The sequence below is a fragment of the Mus caroli genome, chromosome 18, assembly GCF_900094665.2.
Source record: "Mus caroli chromosome 18, CAROLI_EIJ_v1.1, whole genome shotgun sequence".
NCBI classification, from domain to species: Eukaryota; Metazoa; Chordata; class Mammalia; order Rodentia; family Muridae; genus Mus; species Mus caroli.
Genome location: NC_034587.1, coordinates 8,499,927 through 8,523,034, shown reverse-complemented (window position 1 = coordinate 8,523,034; position 23,108 = coordinate 8,499,927). Strand labels below are relative to the sequence as shown.

Sequence of the window (23,108 nt, the reverse complement as noted above, 5' to 3'; positions counted from 1 at the left end):
AGCAAGCCAGTAAGAAACATCCCTCCATGGCTTCTGCATCAGCTCCTGCTTCCTGACCTGCTTGAGTTCCAGTCTTGACTTCCTTTGGTGATAAACAGCAATGTGGGATTGTAAGCTGAATAAACCCTTTCCTCCCCAACTTGCTTCTTGGTCATGATGTTTGTGCGGGAATAGAAACCCTGATTAAGACAGGGGATAACAGATTGAAAGGACTGAAGAAACTTCTCAGTTGTAGCTGGCACATGGGATCCAACATGGCAGCTACTTAGAACATGGGTGACTTTGAAATGGTTGGGATATATGTTTCTGAGCATCCTCTCAAGTTTTCATTGCAACTGGACCTGGTTCTTCTTGAGTTAAGAGGGCATGAATATACACATATGTGCCTAGCTAGATAGCCACATCACAGAAAACAAAGCCCACTTATGACATTTCTGATGAACATGGAACTTCTTTTAAGATCTCATCTCCTGTAGCCCAGGCTGGCCTTGAATTCACTATGTAGCAGAAGCTGATCGTGAACTTCTGGTCCTTCTGTTTCTATCGTCCAAGTGCTGGGAATATGGGCGTGCACCACCATGACCCATTTATATGGTACTGGGGATCAAACCCATGGCTTTGTGCATATGTGGCACGCATCCTTCCAACTGAGCTACTTCCTCAGCCCAAGTATCCATTCCCTCTCCTGAGTTCCTGGGTAGAATAGAGTCAAGATCTGAAAACACAAGGGTGCAGACTGTCCTCTCTGGTTGGGTTTTTCCTTCTAAGTGCTCCAGGCGATGTCACTGAAACCTGATATTATCATCAACTGCAGGAAATCACCCTTTGCAGCTATACTGACTGACATAATAGCAGTAATTTCACAATGGGCTCCCTAATATTACCGATAGCTGCCTTGGCCTTATGTGTGAGTGCAGAAAGAGCAAGAGAGTCCTGGCAAGGCTGGCTGCCATCTCTGAAGCCTGAATGGCTGGGGGTACCTGCAGAAAAGGAGCCAGGAGTTGTTTGCAAGAAACATCCTAAAAGAATCCTTAGGAAGAACATCCAGTGAATTAAGCAAAAGTTTCAGGAGAGAAGGAATAAAATCACAACATTTTCTAAGATCATTGTTCTAAATCTTATAAAACAGTTATGAAACATATCGATGGACTCATGTGCCAGGCTTAAACCTGTAGTAATGAGGACAGTAGGGATCGGTGAATGAAGGCATTGAAATCAGATTCAAGCTGGGATTTCTTTGGAAAGCCTGGAGGATCTTGTTTTAATCCGAGCTATATCTAGGGTTCAAATACTAATTTATTTAGACTCCACCTATTTTTAAAAATCAAAGAGGCACAGGCATGGTGGCATATGCCTTTAATCCCAGCACTTGGAGACAGAGGTAGATTGGACTTTGTGAGATCCAGGCCAGTCTGGCCTGCATAAGAGTCCCTGTCTTAAAAAAAAAAAAAAAGGCAAGAGTAGTTATCACTTGTGGTATTCCAGAATTCCAGAATTCAGTACTTTTGCCCAAAGACAAACATGGTTTCTTAGGTGGTAGGAGAACATCCTACTTTCAAAGAAGCCAGAGCTAAAACACTGGGGAAATACCATGGGCAACTTCAGGTTCTATTCCTGTTGTCCCAGCTTCGGCTGGCAGGGCAACCCAGAATGTCTTCCGCACTCATAATTCTCAGTTTGCAAATGCAAAGACCAGCATTTGAACCAGTCAATGGGGGAAAGGAAAGGCCTACAGGAGGGACCAGGGAGGAGAGGGATTACAATAGGGAGATGAAAGTGTGCTTGAGGAAGACAGCCAAGTAGTAGTTATAGCCTGAGAAAAGCAGGTTGGTTCATTATGGAATATCCTTCACACTCGGGGTGTGCCAGGACCCCGAGTCCAGTGAGCCCACAGGAGGAAAGCCTCTGGACCCTGTCTTAGGCTCTGCTGCTACAGTATAAAGTAAACACATCACATCTCACCACTGTTGAGTCAGCTAGATTATTACATCCTCAAAGGTTACCTACTCCCTGTTAGCCACTGCACAGCCAACTCTCGATTCCATCTTCTGTAAAGGGCTCATCTGGTTATCGTTAATGTACAGAATTATCTTGGTAGGAAAATAGAACTCCCTGTCAGATAAAACTCAGAGTCTTCCCTGGAAGACAATATATATATTTAAATAAATGCTTTAAAAAAAATGACTGTGAGCCAGTGTGTAAAGGTGCTGGATGTGCAAACCAGCTGAGCTAAGTGTGATTGATCCCCAGAACACTCAAAAAATTAGGAGAGAATCACCGCCACAAAGCTATCCTCTGACTCCCACTATGTGCACCCCTGTATCATGCACACACACCAAACAATAATACTTTTAAAAAATATACAGTTGAATACTTACACCTGGAAGCAGCTGAGAAAATGGGTGTGTAATCCAGTTAGGTACTGGTGATCCAGTTAGGTACTGGTGATTCAGTTAGGTACTGGTTAGGTTTCCTGACCTCTAACTACAGTGCTGTGCCCTCAGCTCAGGCTCAGGGAACCTGGCAGGGATTACCACCCGGCACTTGCTCTTTAAGGGACAACAATGACTCAAACGAGTAGATGTGTAAATAATTTAAGAGCTAACTAAATATTAATAGGATTTCTAGACCCTTTAGAAAGAAAGCAGATCTCTGAAAACTGAATTAGGAGAGGAAATGCCAGTTGTGAATGCGTCTTAATTAAGAGATCACACACTGGGGGGACTCCAGGGCAGAGTACACAGTTAAGAAGCCCTGTTTGTAGCCTGCTGTGGTTTGGATCTAGACTGTCCCCAAAGACTATGTGCTAAAGGCTTGCTCCCCAGCCTGGTAGACCACTGAGAAGTAATGGAGTCCTTAAGGACAGGGCCCGGTGGGAGGCCTTAGGTTAGAAGGTGATTTTGAGAACCACAGGTGAGTGGAACATAGGCTGAAAATGTCTGTGTAGGTGCGTGCATATGTGCAGAAAACACAGGACAACTCGATGTGGTCTTCCTCAGGAGCTGCCCATCTTGTTTTCATAGGCCTGGAGTTTGCCTAATAAGCTGGGTTCACTGTCTAGAGGGCCACAGGATCCATTGCCTGTTCACCATGGCTCCTAGCTCTCCATGCAAATGCCAGGGATTGAACTTAGGTCATCACGCTGGCATGAACAATCCCCCACTCACGGGCTTCTAAAACCACTCACAGAAACTTCTAAAACCATAAATGAAAATAACCTTTTTCTTTTTCATAAGCTCATTATCTCTAGTATTTGTCCAGTCGCAGAGCTAACACATAGCTCTGTCAAGTGCAGTGGACATCTTGGATCAGTTCCTCTAGCTCGCATGGAGACAGAGTTAAACCAGCAAAGTTCAAAGTCAATGAACAAGGCCACAGCTGGCATGAAAGACAGTGAAAACAACGCAGGCTTTAGCTGAGAAAGCTTGGCCCTTCAGACTCAGCACTTCCTAGGTAAGTCATCCCCAGAAGGGCGGCTGGCAGACAACGAAGGGGTCTTAATGGAGCTTACACCAAAATCTTTGTCTAAAGGCAGCTCTCTCATAAACAGCCGGATAATGGCATGATTCACCCATGAGATCATTCCAGAATCAGTCTGTGTGGGAATATGTTTGATGTGAGGGGAAAAAAAAAAACAAACCACAGTTTATGAGTGTGTAATTTTTTTTACAACGAAAGAGAGATGTTTCTGGGGTGAGTGGGTGGGGAGGAAGGGGATAGGCACCAGGCAGGGTGCATTAGGCTTGAAGTTCTCTAAGAATAGAAAGTGTTCTGTGTCTCCAAATGCTCAGTGGTCAGGAAATGGACTCAAGCAGATGACCTCATCTGATTGCCTCATGCCAAAAGCCAAGGACACAAACACTATGTGGAAGCTGTTGACAATTCAGGAACACACCCCCAATGGCACCTTACACTCCACTGAGCAATCCGAGCCTGCTGTGTTTGCAGAAAGTGAGCCCAGTGGTTATCAACTAAGGAGCATCAGACGAATGGGTCTGCACCTGCGCCCACTCAACAGCTCACAGGAACTTTTTCTTTTTTTCCCAGAATCGTCTAGTTCCTTTGTCTTTACAAGACCTCCAAACAGTAAATCCCCCACCCGGCCATTCTCATTCTCTTCTGGTCAGACACCTAGGCATAATCACACGCTGGTGTCTGTGTATTTCACAGGTGCCAATTCCTTTAGGCATAGAGACAATGCTGGATAACAACCCTTAACACGCGGCCTACTGCCTCTCACTCACTAGTGGACTGGCCGCCTGCAATCGGCTGCAGCGTTACAAGTGCAGCCCAGCCACACTACAGCCTTTCATCGTCTGTGTGAGCCAGAGCTCTGTCTTGTCTGAGTAGAAGCCAAGCAGTTGTACAATGCACTGAGGGTGTGAGTCTCCCTCTTGGCTTCCTGGCTTGGGACTGAGCTTAGCCACAGTTAAAGGTCCCCCCCCCCCCTTAACCTTTTCCTTCTCTGGACGCTAAGCCTTTCTCCTGGGCCATTCTAGTTTTCACCATCTCTTTCATTTCTCTATCTAACTCCATAAATCCTCTGTACCAGGTGTTCCATGGTTGGGGTACCAAAGCTCAGGGGTTCAGAGTAAGGGCTGGGGAGTGCGAAGAGAGGTAGAGGCACATGACACTCTGTTTTACTTAGTGAGGAAGAATCCAGGAAGTCGCTTGCAAGTCTGTCTTTTTCTGTGCCGAGAGGCTCAAAGCCTGACTGCAGATCTACGTAGAAGTGTGACAGCCAAGAGTTATGTGGATAAGTATTCTCTGAAGGACGAGAACCTGGTGTAAGCTCTTCTGAGAATGGTATAGCTACAGGCTCCGAAAGAGTGCTCACAGCAATGAAGTTTGATGTTAGTCATCGGGGAAGAGATGGGCCACATCTGTTCTCCTGCCCTGTTACTGCGCTCCACCAGGCTGTGGAAGGTGGGGTCTGGCCCCCCATTCCCCCCACCCCCTGTGTTCTATAGGAGTGAAGAACTATGGGAAAAAGGAAAGAAGAAAAAGGACCAGAATGTTAGCCTTGGCTTTGTTGAAGAGGTTTGGCTTGCTGATTTGACTTTATTTTTATGTATTTCCTAAACTGGCTTTAACATCATGTTCCATCCAGAGGAAAAATTAAAGAATTAGGAAAATCTGAAGATGAAACCATGGTATTTGTTGAATCACATTGCTGGCGGCCTCACTGCGAACCAGGTGGATCCTATCTGAGACTGCACAAAACCAGACCTGCTGCTGATGTACTCTAGTATCACACAGTGCTCTGGGCCGTCTCACTAAGAGGTTCCCTGAGGTGGACATGATGGCCACTGATGAAGATGAGTAGACAGACTAAGGTCAACAGGACCTGCCTATCAGCTCCATCCCATGGCCAAGCCCCTGCCTCACTTCAGGTGCCCACTGATGGCTAAGGACTGGGCTGTGCCTAAGTTAAATGTAAGGGAGGAGTGGGCTTCCTGTTCTCATCCTCTCTGGAGCGGTTTGGGGCTAACCTCTTTTAGGAAACTTGTGTTGCAAGAACAGCAAGGAGCTCTTGAGGTGAGAAGGTGACAGCTAACACGATGTCCCTAAGGCCCTCCCAGCTCTCAAAGCCTTTGTTGAGCTCACCACATCAAACATCCTTTACAGGTGACCTCAGGGCCACTTGGAGAAGTAGCAGTGGCTCTGAGTTTGGGAAGCGCTTCCATGTCCTCAGAAGTACTTTGTTCACTAAGCAGACAGGCTGCTGTGTGAGGTGACCCATCTGTTACTATCTGCTGAACTGCAGCCTCACACCTGGGTAATTGGAAAAAGTCATGCAGCGTCACAGCCATCTTCAACCCAGGCAGGTCAGCACACCCCACACCTTTCTAATGCATGTGCTTACAGCTGCTGTGCTGGCCTCTACACAGCTGAGCAGGAAGGACCAGAGGGTGGCTGGGATGGGTGCTAGCAGGACGACCAAGGTAGGTACTTCACCTCACCCCAGGATGAAACACCAACTCTCCACAGCACTGGCCTTGGAAAGTGCCCTGTTCTAACTCAGCCAGGTCCCACCCCAAAGGCCCCTGCTTTAAACAGAAGCAGGGTACAACCAAAGGGGAAGTGGGCTCAGCTGTGCACTACCTATCTTTTGATCTGCTTCAGAGATGTTCAGGCAACCAACTCTGCCAAAGGCCAGGGGACACCAATGGAGCCTAGGGAAAGAGGTAGCCGAAGCCCTGTGACCTTAGCAACAGGCTTGAATGCACAGCACTAGTCTCTTGCCATACCATCGAGGCTGAATGTGGTATGCCCTGGCTGTGTGGGTTCTGAATCCTAAGCACAAAGGACGGGCCCAGCCGGGGTTCACCAGACACAGCTGCATGCAGCTTGAGGCCCTCTGTCCCTGTAGGCTTATAAGGCAAGTTTCTTGTTGCCACTTGGAGGGGGCAGAGCCCCACGGCCCACTGGTGGTTCCTTCTGATGGCCATCTGTCCAGCTCCTCCATTTCTCTGGAGATGCCAAGGGGCAAGTGCCAGGTCAAGGGCTCCACAGCGCATCTGCTCTCAGCACAGCACACTGCCTGTCTGCATCTGGGACGGCAGTGTTGTTTCCTCCACAGAGCCTAGAAATGAAGCCCTGAAAAACATGTCAGTCATCCATCTATTTATCTCTGTATGAAAGTGGAGTGTTCCATACAGAGTGCTGGGGCTACTTTGAAGACCGAGGCACGGTCTATACTCACAAGTTAAAATAAGTTAAAACACATGCTACAAGTATTACCACTGTTCTCATGAAAAGTATCAGACAGTCTTAGCAAGCCGTGGAGAGGTAAGAGGGGCTGGGGAAGGCCCTAAGGAAGCGGTTTGGAGAGGCTGATTTCATTCAAACTAGGCTTGGGTCAAGGAGGGACAGAACAGTGTTTCAGATGAAAATCCTCTAAGCAAGGAAAACCGCACAAGGAACCTACAGGCATCTGCTGTGTTTGAGATGCCATGGGGACAGATGGAGCTAGACAGAAGAACCGTTGTCTATATAGACTCAGGACTACAAAAGGTAAAGCAAGGACCGATGGGTTTAGAGAGAAAGAACAACATTATGGCTTAAACATGACCACCCCCACCAAGGTTCATGTGACATGGTGAGGTTCATATTTTGAGTAGGGGGGCCTAGGTAGATGAAATGGGCCACTGGGGGAAGTGGGTGTCCTTGGGGGTTCCTGGGCCCAGACAAGAAGACAAGAGCACAAGGGCTCCCAAAACAGTCACACAGAGAAACCACAGATTTGAGCTGTGAAGAGAGGCCTGCATCAGTGTCACAGGAAGGACTGAGAGAGCGGGGTGGGGGCCAGTGTTCCCTGACAGCACCTCAGACCTCAGGCTGTGGATGGATGGATGGATGAACAGGCAGGAATACCTGCTGCTGAGCTCAGGGCCAGGGGCGTGCAGTTCCCTGGGGTTAACTGTGAACTGTGGAGTCTGATCAACAATTGCTTTTAAGGGTGACACAGGCACGGGGATGGAGACTCATAGGTCCTTGTCTCAGGGACTCTTTCTGGGAGGCAATGGCTGGAGTTCTTTGTTGGCCTCCCCAGGTTCAGTGTGAGCATAAGTGGCGTCTTCGCTGTGACTCCAGAAAGACCAAAACCTACATTTCCCAGAGGTGGCCTAGGTTCTGCTAGGCTGAGTGCACCTGTGAAGCCTTATGGTGGAAATGAGTCACACCTGGGCAAGCTAGGCATTCTTAGCATGCCTGGGGGTCCCACGGGACGGCAATGGTAGCATTTCTATGGGAGAGGCCCCTGGGGGTGTGGCATGTGTCGTCCCTAGCTGCACTGCCTCCCACTGGGCTATTCTTGGTGCCTTGGCTGCTTTTTTTTCCTGGAGAGTCTGTGAGGTCTTGGATGCTTCCCACAACCCTGACCATGAAAGGGATTCTGGTATTTGCAGCTCAGGGACACTGAGTTTCTATTGCTACCCTGTACAGTCCTGGGCTACAGAGCCACTGTAGGGCATGGTACATGGGTGTCCTGTAGTTGGCAAGACCCTGAGTTTCTAACATAAAGGCCCAGAAAAGAGGAGCTATCAAAAACACTAATGGAAAAATTTTCTGAAATGGTATATGCAGGCAACTATGGAGTGGCTAGGAAATCTTTGTGGAGACTGGAGAGATAGCTCAGTTAAAAACATCGTCTCCCAGAAATACAGGCTCTAGACCTTGCATCAAATACTTACAAGTCCCTGAGTCCCTTTCCAATACTAGAGGAGGAGGCAGGCATCCAACATGGGCCTGTGGGGAAGGTGCTGAGACGCTTAAGTGGGTAGCACTTCAGCACAGCACCAGTAACAGTCACTTTTCCTCTTCACAGACCTTCTCAGACTAAAGACAAAACCACTCAGGCGGGGAGAATATTTTTCATTTAAGATTCCATCCAGGGCAGGCATGGAGGCACACACCTGCCATTCTCATTACTCGGGAGCATTGTGATTTTGAGGCCAGCCTGGGAAATTCAGAAAGGCCTTATCTTAAAACAAAAATGAATAAATAATCAAGACTGCAGTTGTGTCCTCTGTGATGGAGAACTTGCCCATCATGTGTTAGGCTCTGAGGTCACCTTCAGTATGGAATATGTGGGGGGTGGGCTCTGCCCACAGCTACCTGGAGTTACTCTTGGAGAATTGAATGCCATAGAGTAAATGAGCTACCCTCACAGCCTCCTGAAAACTATCATCCAACAACTTGGCCACCAAAGTCCTAGGAAGTGACCCCTCAGCCACACCCGTAAATACCATAAATTCTTGAACCAACAAGTCCAGCCCTAAAGGGGAGGCTGAAAAGGGAAGTGTGGCTGGATTGAGCTTTCCTGGCAGTGAACACAGGCACATGCAGGCCCACCTCTCTCCCCTCAGCTCAGGTTGCTTAGTCGCACCAAGTCTCAACCCCCTCAAGCAAAATGACAACAGGAGCACCAACTGGCCCAGTCCTTGGAAGGAACAGGCACACACACCTGTAAGGCACTAGGAAACTGCTCCACTGCCCTTGCACAATACTTTGTAGTTCTCCTACTATTAGCTCACAAACCCTAGCTACACCCTCTGAAAAATCCTAAGAATACAGACCCTTCCCTCAGAAAGCTTTCCCTATACATCAAGGCAGTCTGAACTTTGGTCATCCCCTTTGTTGGAAGTTCTGCAGGTCACCTTGGAGACCATTCTTCTAACATCAGCTGAGTGCAAACCCAGCAGTTGGCATTCACTCTTAAGTGTATTTCACACTGCTCTCAAGCCCACGTGGACTGCGCTCCAGACCAGAAAACTGCCAAAACTCACCATGTCTTGAAATTTGAGTTTAAAAAGTTCTGTGAAGTATAGTTTTTCAGGTGTGAGCTCTTAAAGCCACTGATTATTGACTGGTGGGAATGTGAGCCATATGTCTCACTTGCAAAGTCTTTATTCAACAGATTCATAGCTTATACCCCATCAGGGCAGACAAGGACAGGAACAAGGCCTGGAGCCCACAGTGGCTTTGGAGACGTGAGCTGAGCATCCCCAGTAGAAACCATAAAGAATGGAGGTGGACAGCTGGGCAGTGGTCCTGCGAGAGCTGGGGACATCCCATGATCTGGATGCCTGGCAAAGCTCATTTCAGAATTCTCCCTAACTAGGGTGGAATACATGCTCAGAAGCAGGATTCCAGTTTGAACCCTACTGAAGTCTCTCCAGGTAGCAGGGTCACTAGGTAAGATAGAAGTTGACTTATACAAAGTTCACAGAGTCTCAAACATTTCTATGTCTCTAGGGGCTCAGACATCTAGTATAGTACATCTGCCCTGGAGAATTCTCCTCTACCCATCTGTCTGAATTCTCTCAGTGCCTTCTGGGCTCCACTTGCCCTAAGTGGGGTGACTACTTAGGACTCAACTGTTTATGAACTGTTTTGTTTGATGGTTAGGTTGGTGTCTAGTTTCTATGAGAAAACAAGACATTTTTATGGTTGTGCCTGCTGCCTTGAATAGTGCCTGTAGGTATTCTCTAGATTCCTAGAACAGGAATGATTCTTCTCTGCAGTAGTAGGGCTTGAAATACAGGGGATGAGGAGAGATGGGAAAGAACCTGGAGAGGTGGGGTGGGGCCACACAGTTTCCACAGCAAATGATCCTGATGAAGGAGTGTTCCTCATCAAGGCTTTGTGCACACTGCGGGCTATGAAGGATTTCTGTGGCCATTGCTCAACAGAGACCAAAATCAGTTTTCACTTCAGGTAAAAACACCAAGCATGGGCTGGTGAGATGGCTCAGTGGGTAAGAGCACCCGACTGCTCTTCCGAAGGTCAGGAGTTCAAATCCCAGCAACCACATGGTGGCTCACAACCATCCGTAACGAGATCTGACTCTCTCTTCTCGAGTGTCTGAAGACAGCTACAGTGTACTTACATATAAATAAATCTTTAAAAAAACAAAACAAAACAAAACAAAACACACCAAGCACAAAGTTTTGGGCCCATAGCAGGAGGTGAGGCAGGGTGAGCCAAGAGAATGGGAGGTGGAGTTGTGAAGCTGCCTTGCTGCAAGAGAAGACAGAAAACACCCAGGAAGACAAGGCTACCTATCTGAGAGATGCTTGACCTGCAGAGGAGGTTCAGGTACATGCAGAGGAACTGCTGAGCTTCCTGCTTTTATGATCTGCTTGTGAGAACCAGAACCATACAGGACTACCCCTTTGCTGCTGTGTCTGTTTGCAACTAATGATCTGGAAGAATCGGGCCCATGAGGCTTGCTCCACACATATAAGCACAAAGGAAACATGGGTCCCAGAAAAGAAAGCTTGGAGTTCTGAGGCTGATATACAAGCCCACACCATTCCTGCACAACCATGACCACCCTGGATACATAGCAGAAAGGACATATTATCTGACCTCTGAAGGCTTCCGTCCTTGAACGCCTAAGACAGATGGAGCTGCATCACAGGAAGAACATCTGGGGCAAAAGGAGGCATGTTCCCTTCAGCATCTATTAAAAATGGTGACTAGTTTTGTATGTAAACTGATGTGTCTTCTTCTCCATAGAGTAAACTCAGGAGGATAAGTTCTCCTCCCGCACCCCCAGTACAGTGTTATGTGGTAAGCAGTATGCAAAAAAACAGAAACAAAAATAAAAACATCAACCAACCAACAAACAACTGGATGGAGCAGGGGAAAGAATGAATCAACCAGAAAGGTCAGCAAAGGAGTCCAGAGAAGAGGCTGCCGCACAGCATCGTTTCAGGCCATGGCCAGAAGAGGCTGTGCCTGTAAAAGGGCCCTTGCTACAGATGCAGATCTCCTCAGGGCTGGAGAAGAGGAGGCTGCTCTGGGATTTGCTGTTTTCCCTTCTGATACAGCCACAGTTGTGGCCGGGGCAGGTTAGACAGGTAAAAGAAAACTTCTCTGGAACACCCTTCAGCCCCATAGCTACCCTATATGGGCTACAAGTCAGCCCCATGGCTGCACCACATGGGCTGTAAACCTCCAAGCTATAAGATCAGCTGGTACTTTTTTAAGGAACACCTACTTTGCAAGGATGTTCTAAGGGTGCTGAAATCAAGGGCCAACACTTGGTGTGTTCTCTAAAGCACACACCTAACCAGCAGCTGCTCTTGTGGAACTCACATGGAGAAAGAACCAGCTGAGTGGATCAGGACATGAATGTCCTGTCCACAGTGCACAGGGAAGAAAAGGTCAGCAGGGGAAGCCAGAGGACAGCATGTGGGGACAGAGCAGGGACGATACATCATGAACCAGCAGCACCTGGGCCACGTCGCCCTCCTCAGGGGCTGTGATCTATGGTGTCTGTTGTCACCATGACTACAGAGCAGCTTCAGTCCTTGGGAACAGAGTCTAGGGTCAGTGCCAGAGATGTACCTGACACCTGATGCACGGTGCCCTACCCAAGATAACAGCAGCACTATGCTGACAGATGCTGGAGACAGTGTAGCAGGGATAAGTCTAGATACAACAGAGAAAACCCAAGAGACTGCAGATGGCAAGGAAAGAGTGAAGTCTCGGCCCTCTAGTATTACCTCTTGCTCAAAGTCAAAGGCGGGGTTGGTTGATCCAGAGACAGGAAACTGGCACACCCCCAATTATGTACATTTGTACCTGCTGCCACTTTGCTGTGACATGTTTGCCCTATGGTGGCATCTCCAGCTCTCCTGTCAGTCTCCAACTGAAGCCAAGACATGGGATACAGTGCAATCACAGGATTTGGTCCTTACCTGACCTACCTGTTTCCAATAGTCAGAGAGACCCAATAGCATATGGTGGACCTTATTTTTCTTGGTTTATAGTATTGGACAAATGACAAGACGCACATTTAGAAAGCAGAGGATGGCAAGCTTACACACACACACACACACACACACACACACACACACACACACACTCATACATACACACAATCAAGGAAGTTTTCTGGTTGAAAAGAAAGTAGAACACACACCCCCAAATCAGACACTGAATTTATAACATCAGATCTAGGCAGATTCATGAACAGAGAAAGGCAAGTCACACTGCACACTGGCGCCTGAGCTTTTCGCCCAGAGAACGGTAAAGCATGCATGCATATACATACCCGACTTGGGTACTGTCTCGATACGGCAGCACGGAAAATATACTACAGAAGGATCTTCTGCCACTGATAAGGACTATTCTACAAAGTAAAAACAAAAAACAAAAAAACAAACAACTAACTAAATGCAAAGACTCCAAATTAAAAAAATAAAACAAACTTAAAATAAGTTCTAGAGCAAATTAAGCATTCATGGCATTCACAGCAGTATTTGCATACTCCCGCCTCCTCCTCCTCCGACAGATGGCATTCTGCTCTTCTTGCAAAACCCAAGCCTTAGTGCATGCAGCAGAACTGTGCTGCTTCTCTCACCCAAATATTAACACGTGCGAGACCAGCCATCCGTGAGAGGGGCTGGCTAGGCTGTGGGCTGTGCATACAAGCCAGAGCAGACAACCCTGAATCTTGGGTGGCCAGTGCAGGCCAAGTGGTCAATATCACATCAAGAACTGACTTCTGCCCTTTAGTAAATGATGCTGGGGCAGCAGTGCCTAGATCCATGAGCCAGAAGGATGTTGAGAGCATTATCACCATAGCCTTTCATACTCTGGTAACATGCTAGGTTCTGAGGACAGACTAGGGAACAATTATATAATCAGTCTTAGCAGCCATCCATGCTATAAAGAGTCTCCTGGGAACAGTTCTACACGATGCTCTTATGCAATCAAAGCCACTTGAAAAAAACATTAAAAACAAAAAACAAAACCCCTCCAAAGTACTTATTCTGCCGTCTGAGAATAACTTTTGCCAAAGGGAATTGGTGGTGGAAAAAAATGACGAAATGAGTGAAGAGGAAGAAATGAAAAAGCCCTCTTCTTGGCACGAGGTCAACACAGTTCACATATGCAATTTATTTACTTTGCAAATTTCCTTCAACATCACAGTGTCACAGGCCGGGAAAATGCCACAACCGAGTGCATCGGCCACTGGGGATCTTAACCTTGTTTTGAAACTATGCTATTCAGTTGCCCACAGCCCTGGGATGAAGTCTGGTTGCTGGCATGGCAAGCCAGGCCACACTACAGGCCCTGACTCTCAAGCATCAGTGACACAGCATTTTCCCATGTGCCTTGTCATGTCTGCATGCTAAAGTACCTGCAGTGTTCCACCGATTGAAAAAAGCTACTTTATCCGGTGTCTTCAGCCTGTGACGGCCTGCTCAGGAACACTTGGCAAACTCTCATTGAGTCTTTAAAACCTAACTTGGGAGCCACCCTTCCAGGTAAGTGGGAGTGAACTGGTGGGACCAGGCTCTTGGTCACGAGTCTCCTCTTCTAGAGGACAAGGCTAAGGAGTCATTACTGGGCTGCTCCCCTACAGATGTGCACCCTCTACCCTGAGACCCAAGCACTCAGAAACCCAGGGTTTCGCTATCTGTGGGTTCCATAGTGGTCCCTATTCCCAGGGACAAACTGGACCAAGTGATTCCCAGCGTCCCATATCAGCTTTCTCTCCTTATCTCACTCTTCTGAGCCTCCATTTCCCCATCTAAAAATGGTGCTGAGTTGGGCATAGAAGCACACAGCTGTTTCCTCAGTACTTGGAGGAAGAGGCAGGAGGATCAGGCATTCAAGCCTAGCCTTGGCTATGCAACAAGTCTGAGACCAGTCTGGGCTACATGGCATCTGTTTGAAGAAACAAAATAAGAAGTGAGAGAATTAATGAACGAATGAATGAATGAAGTAAAATTAATGATGATCTTATTGGGAAGCTGGAAGGGAAAATGAGTTCATTTTAGAAGAACCCCTGGGCTGCTGCCCGGCAGACATAACACATTAAATAAGAATGATTTTCAGTGTAGATTAGCTTCTTGGGTGGAGCTGTCTTAGCAACAGACTACTTGCGTTCACAACCGTTCCAGACCTCAGTGCTGCTAAGAAGCAAAAGGGCAATGCTGGGGACAGATAAAGGAGCAAACACATGACCTAAATGATGTAACACACAGAGAGCATCAGCCATCAGACCTCAGTGTCCCATCCTGAGTGAGCCTTCAGGACCTGAAAGGCCTGAGTCAGATACATCAGTATCCTACCTGCCCAGAGACAAGGCTTCCAACATGGTGTGTGTGTGTGTGTGTGTGTGTGTGGGAGAGAGAGAGAGAGAGAGAGAGAGAGAGAGAGAGAGAGAGAGAGAGAGAATATGAATATGTGTGTGTGTATTTACTTACACAGACACATAATGGCTGAAAGACTTGATTATGTGCTAGGTTATAAATGCTGCAGCAGTAAGGTATGAGCTATGAAGGACTTGTAGAAGGTGACTCATCAGTAAGTGTGGAAGCCCACACATTTGACCTGACCTCTTTCTTGCTGCAAATTCATCTAACTTACTAGAAAGATCTGCCTGCAGGTGCTTATTCATGGGCTTCCTGGATACCAAATAGCCTGCATTCCATAGTAGCTTTCTAGTCTGGCCTGAAGGATCACAACTCCCACCATCATCAGAGCTGCTGGAGCCACAGAGGCTCCACAGTCTGCTCTGCTCAGTCTGGATCGTTCCGGATGGATGGGGGGGTCCTCCCTGTCCCCACTGACCCTGCTACCCTCCTGGTTACTCTTGTCATACCCTGAGCCATTCATCATCAATGTCCCTGAAATATGGAGGAGAGTGTTGACCAAACCCCACCACCTGACTGTTGCTTCTTCATCTGTCTCATTACTCAGTCTCTCTTTCCCACACACCAAATGTGTTTGGACATCTTTAATAGAGCAAGAAAATGAGAGACTGCCAATGCCAAGTGCAATCCAAGTGTCCTCCAGCCTTTCAACCACAAAGGCGCCTGTTAGTAAATGGGCCAGATTGTTCTACAGACTGTGGGTGCACTTGGGTGGTCCTTACTATTAGGACCAGGCCATGTTGACGCCATGGGTCCCATCCAGAAACTTGTATTACTATATTACGTGAGCCAAGTTTAGCAACCAGGAACATGGACTGTTTCCCAGCAGCCCCACTAGGGTGGTTTTCTCCTTGGCCAGTCTTGAGGGGAGAGAGGGAGGGAGGGACGGAAGTAGGAGTCCTGCATCTTTGAGTTCTTTCCTGCCATTTCTGGGCTCAGCCTTCCCATGGATTCTGATCTTGATAGGACCAGAGAAGGAAGCCGTGGCAGAGTCCCACATGGTGGAGTCATGACAACATCACCAAGGTTGCCACTGGAACTACTGGGAACAAGTCTTCCATATTTCCTGGAGTCCATCTGGCTTACAGCAAGGACTACAGACCTTAGCCAGAAGAAGCAAGCAGCAACAAGTGAAGAACAAGACTTCTTCCTACACAGGCAACTGTCAGGTTGGTCCTGTTTAGAACCAGAGGGACCCATGGGAATTTACAGCTTTGCTGTGCTCTAAGGAGCCATCTATCACAATGGAGATGCCTCAGACGAAAATCCAATTTGCTTCCTTCAAGGGCATCTGCTCTTCCTGAGAAAATTAAATCTGGCACTGGCAGCCATGAACTGCACAAGACAACCACGTACTGTTTCCAACGGCTGTCGAAACTGACCACCCCCATGCACGGCCTTGCCTCCAAAGGCAAATGCTACCTTCTTAGCACAGCCATGCCGAAAGCTCACACAATCTTCCCCACTGGTGACATTTAACACTTCATTGAAGCTGAGATGGCCAGAAAGCTTTCCATAAAAGATGAGGACATCAAAAGTGGCATTAACCCCAGGGAGAGGGGCCTGTGAGGAACCAAAGGTTGCATTTTCATGCAAACATCTGCCAGAGGAAAACATGAAATAGTTAAAGAAAAGCTCCCTAGGGCTGGGGCCATGCTGCCTCTGGTCAGACAACATTTTCTGAAACCTTCAGGCAGCTCCGAGCTTGCCCAGCAGCTCAACAGGCCTGAGTTTCTTGTCCACAGAAGATCGTTTCTTTGCTCTCAGGAAAGCACAGCCACTCAGGGAATCTTGCCACTTTTCATAGACACACTTTTTCACAGAATCTGCTTTCACACCCTCAGTCCAGCGATGGTGGCCTTGTATAACACCACCCAGGATCTTCACGTGCTCTGTTGACGCCAAAACCCTATCTTCTTGTTCCATTTCCTGCCCCTGAGGAGTCTGTTGGGTCTTGAGAAATGTCATCCTTATTCCATAATAGCAGAAATATCCCACAAAGATATTAAAAATGATCAAGCAGCTTAATGGAGTAAAAGAAACAAATAATACACGTGTAACAATGGGGCAGTTCAGGGACGTCCAAGCACAGTCCAGGGTCCATAGCGAGAACTGGGCATGTGCAGAAATATGTTCCAAACTCACTTTTCCACACCTGAGAAGCGAGAGAAAACGCTGAGGATGGTGGTACCCTGGGCAAATCCCAGCCGCCATCACCGTGGAGACAGCCTTGGGTGGCAGGCAGCAGGGACTTACATTACAGTGGGTTGAGTCCAGGATGTGATGTCTTTACAAGGAAAGACTGACCTGTAGACACCTAGATACCCACAGAGGAAGAGACATGCTGCTGCTAAGGGCCAAGATGGCTGAGGCTGCTGCCAGCCGCTGATGGTGAAGGAGGGAAGGGAGAGTTCTCCCTAGAGCCTTCAGGGAGAACCTGGTTCCGCAAGCCAAGACTCCAGAGATAACAGACACCTTCTGTGTTGTTTTCACCACCCAGCTCTGGGCGCTTTGCAAGGCAGCCCAGAAAACGAATATAGCCAGAGTTTGGTTGTATTCTTGCTGTGCGTGCACACTACACTTGCTGTACCCAAACGAGACACAAAGCCTTGAAGAGTGACATCAGGGGTCAAAAGACCAGCACAGTATCTGGAACCCCCACTCTTCCCTGTCCTGCTTACACCATCTTTCCCACGCTGGCTCCTTCCTCTTCTTACAAAGCTCAATTAAAAGCAGGGAGAAGAAAGACTTGACTGCTTTCTCTTAAGCCTGAAGCTGGTGATTACATAATGAGTGTTGAATGAAAACTGCCAACAACAAAAAGAAAATGTTCTTGTATGCCCTATTTACACACTCACTATTTACACACTCGCCAGCCACTGGGAGGAGAGTCCCTCCTTCAGAATATTCCAGTCCCCTCTGGTTGGATGGGCTGCATCGGAGTACAATGGCAAAGCAGAAATTTGTGGGGCTTCCAAGAACATTCTTCACAAAGGATGTTCCCTTCCACCCAGAAATGGGATAGAGACTGTCTCTGTGTGGGGAACTGGCAGGAAGAGAAGCCCCAAGAAAAGGGTGCTGGAACCCAGCTGTAGCAGGCAGAGCTAGCCTGGTGGAAGCTTTTGGTACCTGGGTCAGGCTATAGAGGGGCACAGGATTCTAGCAGGCAAGAATAATGAATCTAGATGAAAGACTTGTAATGTTGAGCTACAAGGACTTCAGGAACCCAAGGGCTGAAAGCCAGCTGGTTCAGTTTGAGTAGACTGGCTCTCTGAAGACCTGTGCTAAGTAGCCCACTGGTTCCAGACTGCCACACCCCACACTCCTAATAACTCCTGCCACAGACCAGGCTCTTATTACATGCTAGGAAGCTGAAACTTATCTTGCCTTTTAATTAGGGCCCCCCCATCTAATTAGGGGGGCAGGAGATTTCTGAAAAACAAGCTACACAATCCTCTGTTTTCCCCTTCATAGATGCACACCTTCAATGCCAGACACTTCACTAAGCATTAGGGATCTGATACAGGCAAGAGCCCTATCTCTGCAAAGTTTACACAGGCAGCATTCTGTGACAGGCAAGCATTGGGAGGCACATCCACACTAGACTGAAGGTAGTGGCCTAAGGGTAAGGGTAGGCACGATCAGTTTACAATGGAAAGGTCTGGCTAGTGGAGGGAGTGGCCTGAGTGGGGGTAAAGAAGACAAAGAGCTAAAAAAAAAGAGAGAGAGATTAGGATCAACCAATGCTGCCCCCTGCCCTCCACTACCTGACTCACCGCTGCAGCATTTCACTTACTGCACAGTTGGCTGGAAGGCTGCCCCCACCCACACTCAGTTTTGGATGCCCAAGTCTGTTTCCACCCCCTGTATGCATGGTTTCTGGTTATACTTGCCCAGTAAGGACTACAAAAATAAACTGTAGTCTCAGCATTTTGTAGGCTGAGGAGGAGGATCATTTTGAGTTCTAATCCATATGACCTCAGTTTACCCAATTACACAGGTGATGACTCCATTTCCAAAGGAGCTCACATCCTGAGGTATGGGGCTTAGGATGTTAGCATATGAACAGGGGGCCCACAAGCGCAGATTGGAGAAGTTAGGCCTAGAAGTTAGGAAGTTTCCTAGGAAGCCTGCAGAGCTTCCAGGACAGCACTGGAGCCTCAGTGAGTGTGGCTCTGACCTGAAGCTGCTGGCCAGAAGTAAGTATATTTTTTCCTCCAAAGCGATTCCACTGGCCGTAGTAAGGTCAAGCCTCCCCCAGCTCCCGGCCATCCAGACACCAAGCAGAGAATGACTATCCCCTCACCTAGGATCCTGGCACTAGGGTGAAGCGGGAGAGTCTGAGTTTGGAGTCAGCCTGGGCTGCACAAACTGACTCTCCTAGTGGAAGGGCACAGAGCAGAGCTATGCAAACAACAAATGGGATCCCCTCCGGGAAGATCTGGTTCAGAGGGAACCGATTCCCAGCTCTAACCCTTTCCTCTCACTTTTCTTACTTCCTATACATTTCTAGCTGAGAAGAACAACCAGGAAGGACCTGCAGGCCAAAGACAGATAGAACGGCAGCACACTCACTCACTTACACACTCATACTCATTCACATACACAGTCACACTCACACACAGTCACACTCATACATTCTCATACATAGTCACACATACACTCACACACAGTCACACAAGTCACACTCATACACACTCATACACAGTCACACTCACTCACATATAGTCACAGTCACACACTCATGCTCACATACACAGTCACTCACACACTCACTCACACTCATACATACACACACACAGTCACACTCATACATTCTCATACATAGTCACACATACACTCACATACAGTCACACTCACACACAGTCACACAGTAATACTCATACACACTCATACACAGTCACACTCGCTCACATATACTCAGTCACATACTCATACTCACATATAGTCACACTCACACACTCATCCATACACAGTCACACTAACACACACATTCACACAAGTCACACTTATTCACCCACATGTGCACTTATATACTCACACACATTCATACACACTCACACACATTCATACACACACACACACACACACACACACACACACACACACACAGAGGGAAGGCTAGTGTGGCTTCTGTGCTTTTTTTAATAGCCTGGTTGTGTTCATTGGGGACAGGGTCCTGCCATGTTGCCCAAGCTGTCTCCAACGATCCTCCTCCTCCTCCCTTACCCTGGCAAGTAGGCGTGCATCTCTGTGTCGGGCTTCTGAAGGGGTTTGTGTGTTGAGGAAGTTTTAAAGACAAGCTGGGGACATGGGGCTTGATGATCTGCCTGCCTTAAGCAATGGGACTGCAGGCATCCTGTCCTCACCACAGAGGACCTACGTGCTAAACAAAAAATAAATAAAAGAATACAACTCTTGGGGTTTGTTTTTGTTTTTTTAAATCATTGTAAGCCTAGTGCATGTGGGGGTTGATCCCGTAGCCATCTGCATTCTGGCCACAGCCTGTCAGCAAGGGTCTTTCCTCCCTCATTAGCACTGGAGGTGGACGCAGGAAAACAGCACCCAGGGAGCCAGGGTAGTGCAGGGGGGCTTCTGGGGTGTCCTGTGGAGCTCACTCACTGTCTCCCTGGACTTCACTGAAGACAGCACGCACAGGCCCCGTGTCACAGTGAGACCCTGTCTAGTCATGAACACTGAACTCTGAGAAGAGCTAAGTGAATAAACCTGCACGTGCTCTTGTTCCACAAAGAAGGGTGACAGCACCTGTCTGCTTTGAGGTGGTTTGATCGATCGAGTGTAGTTTCTGAAATGTGCCATTTCCTCTAACTCAAACTGTATTAGTCTGAGGGATTACGGGTGAAGAGGTCACAAGCCAGGTCTTCATGTCCTTCTGACCCTGCTGCCCCTTTCCCTCTAAATATTTCTGGTCCAAAAGAAGTCACAGAACTGGGCGTGGTGGTACATGCCTTTAATCCCAGCACTCGGGAGGCAGAGGCAGGCGGATTTCTGAGTTCGNGGCCAGCCTGGTCTACAAAGTGAGTTCCAGGACAGCCAGGGCTATACAGAGAAACCCTGTCTCGAGAAAAAAAAAAAAAAAAAAAAAAAAAAGAAGTCATAGCATCATTTCAGCTCCGGTCTTCCTGTCAGCTTACTTTAAGAAGCTGACAAAAACAACAACAACAACAACAACAACAACAAAAAACCCAAAAGGTATCACAGGTTTTGAAGGGGGGGAGGGCTCTTCGGGAGGAGTTGGGGTACAAAAGGGAAAGAAGAATGTGATGTAAGTCTATTTACTCAAAATATGTTTTTAAATGTTAACAAATCCAGATAAATTAGAAATTATGTATCTTTTCTCATCATAATGCAATAAAATTTAAATCAAAGAAAATAAAAAAAAAGCTGACAAAAGGAGCTGAAATCCTGTCTTTTTTTTTTTTCTTCTTGGAGTTCACACGCTAGACAGAAGACAACAGCTTCATTCCTTACCCCTACCATCCAGAGGCCTTTACATGGCTTTGGCAGCTCCTCCCACAGGAGGCAGCAGCTCCTCACATGTTCACCAGGAAATGAGTCTGGGAGGTGACATTTTCAGGCAGCAGCTCTCCCAGGTACCAGGTAGGCATTCACAGCCAGCCAGCTCAGTGCTCCAAAGTACCAAGAGGGAAGAGCTCAGCTTTCCTAACAGAACTGCCGGTGACAAGTGTCTGGTCAGCCACTGGCTGCCTTCAATTTTCATGCTCAGCATGGGGAGCCTGTCACTGATGGTTCAGGTCCACCTGCCCAGCAATGAGCTCTCAGGGAGGCCCCAGGTAGCCTTGCTCCTCAGAGGCTCTGTGAGCACATTATCCCCAATGTATCTATGCCTGATGACAGACTTAGGTTCAGCTTTCTCCCCTTGTGCACAGCACACTCTTGGTGAAGACTGGAACTAGCGATGATTGGAGGCTCCTCTTGGCAACCAACCCACCCCAGGGTGTTCAGGTCGCATAGCACAGGGCAGCTGGCCACCTCTCTTTCTCCACAAAGGTCTGCCACCATGTTTGTGCATGGCTTTTTACAACCTTGAGTCATTTTTTTAACTTTGCATCAAAGTGAATTCTAAAGAGACCATATGTATCCATTCTGTAGTTTACTACAAAAGTTAGCCTAAGTGTCCCACAATGCTTTGTCCTTCATTTGCGGTTGGCCTGAGTGTCTGTGCTGTACCCCCAGTTGCTCAGGGTTCAGTCCCTCTTCCTGTCTCCTTTTTCACTCTGCCCTGACTCAATGTCTTTCCTGCAGTTCCTCAAATACACCCTGGATGTTCGGCCCTCCATCCTCCCATCCTCCCAGAGTGTCACAGGGCTGGTTCCCTTACAGCCTGCACACCTCCACTGCAGGACTTCCGCAGGCCCTCGGCATCACTCCATGTTCTCCTGCTCACCAGTTTGTGCCTTCAGCTTTTCTATCCTGTATCTCCTGCATGAACCAACTCATTCATCATCTGTCTCTCTCAGTCTCTGACTCTTGGAAGCAGGACCATTGTTTTGTTCATGGATGCGTTCTCTAAGACCCACACAGAACAGGTGCCCGCAGGACTCACTGAAGGGCCTGTATACATTCACCACTGCACGCATGTAGTCAATAAGCTGCTAGCTAGAAAAGGGAGGTGGAATTTCAATGCCATCACCTGGCTGTAAAACGTATTTCATCTACTGAAGGGAGTGGCGGGAGTGGAAAGCTCTACACTGTAAGATAGCATGTCACGGGAAAGAGTGGGAAAGATCTCCACTGAGCCCCCATTCTGTGTGTGTGTGTGCATGCATGTGAGCATAGAATGTATATGCCAAGAACACAGGATGTCAAATGTCATTAGCACTCTTGGCTTTATTCCCTTGAGGGATAAAGGGTATCTCACTGTACCAGAGACCCTCTGTTTGAGTAGGCGCCAGTCACTGAGGTCTCTCCCCCACAGCGTTGGGAGTGTAGCTAGGAATAACCATACATGAATTTTACATGGGTTCCGGGGATTGACCCAGGCTCTCATGTTTATCATACAAGCACTCTTACTCCCATCTTTAAAAAATGATTAGTGAATGATCAAGGATTGAGAAAAACAAGTTTAAGTAAACACATAAGAACAAGGTGATCAAAACAAAGTCCAGAACAGACTAAGGACCATGAAAAAGAAAACAAGCAGAATGCTACAAGTGCAGCTGGAATCCCAGCACATGTGGCGGCTTCTTCCAGGTAGCCAACCACTAAGGGGCCACGCTGTTGCAATCCTACCATCCTAAGTAGGACATGACACTTCTGACACTAACCATGTGACTATAATTGGGTACAAAAGCCATGGATGTCTCACGGTTAGCTTTCCACCAGGGCACGTTAACTTAGCCACACTATGCTTAAGTCCACATTCTGGCCTCTTTTTTTTTTTTT

At 47.7% G+C, this 23,108-nt stretch overlaps 1 protein-coding gene across 2 annotated transcripts in view; it reads right to left on the bottom strand.

Annotated features, from left to right (window-relative positions):
* The window catches only part of Cables1 (Cdk5 and Abl enzyme substrate 1), a 110,830-nt gene that overhangs the window by 26,155 nt on the left and 61,567 nt on the right, over positions 1-23,108 (bottom strand). Inside the window, exon 4 of one of the 2 annotated variants that reach the window (XM_021150771.2) lies at positions 12,569-12,646. The exons of the other annotated variant lie outside the window; for it this stretch is intronic. Within the exon in view, the coding sequence (XP_021006430.1) occupies positions 12,569-12,646 (78 nt within the window). The remainder of the gene's footprint in view (positions 1-12,568; positions 12,647-23,108) is intronic. 2 annotated transcript variants of the gene reach the window in all.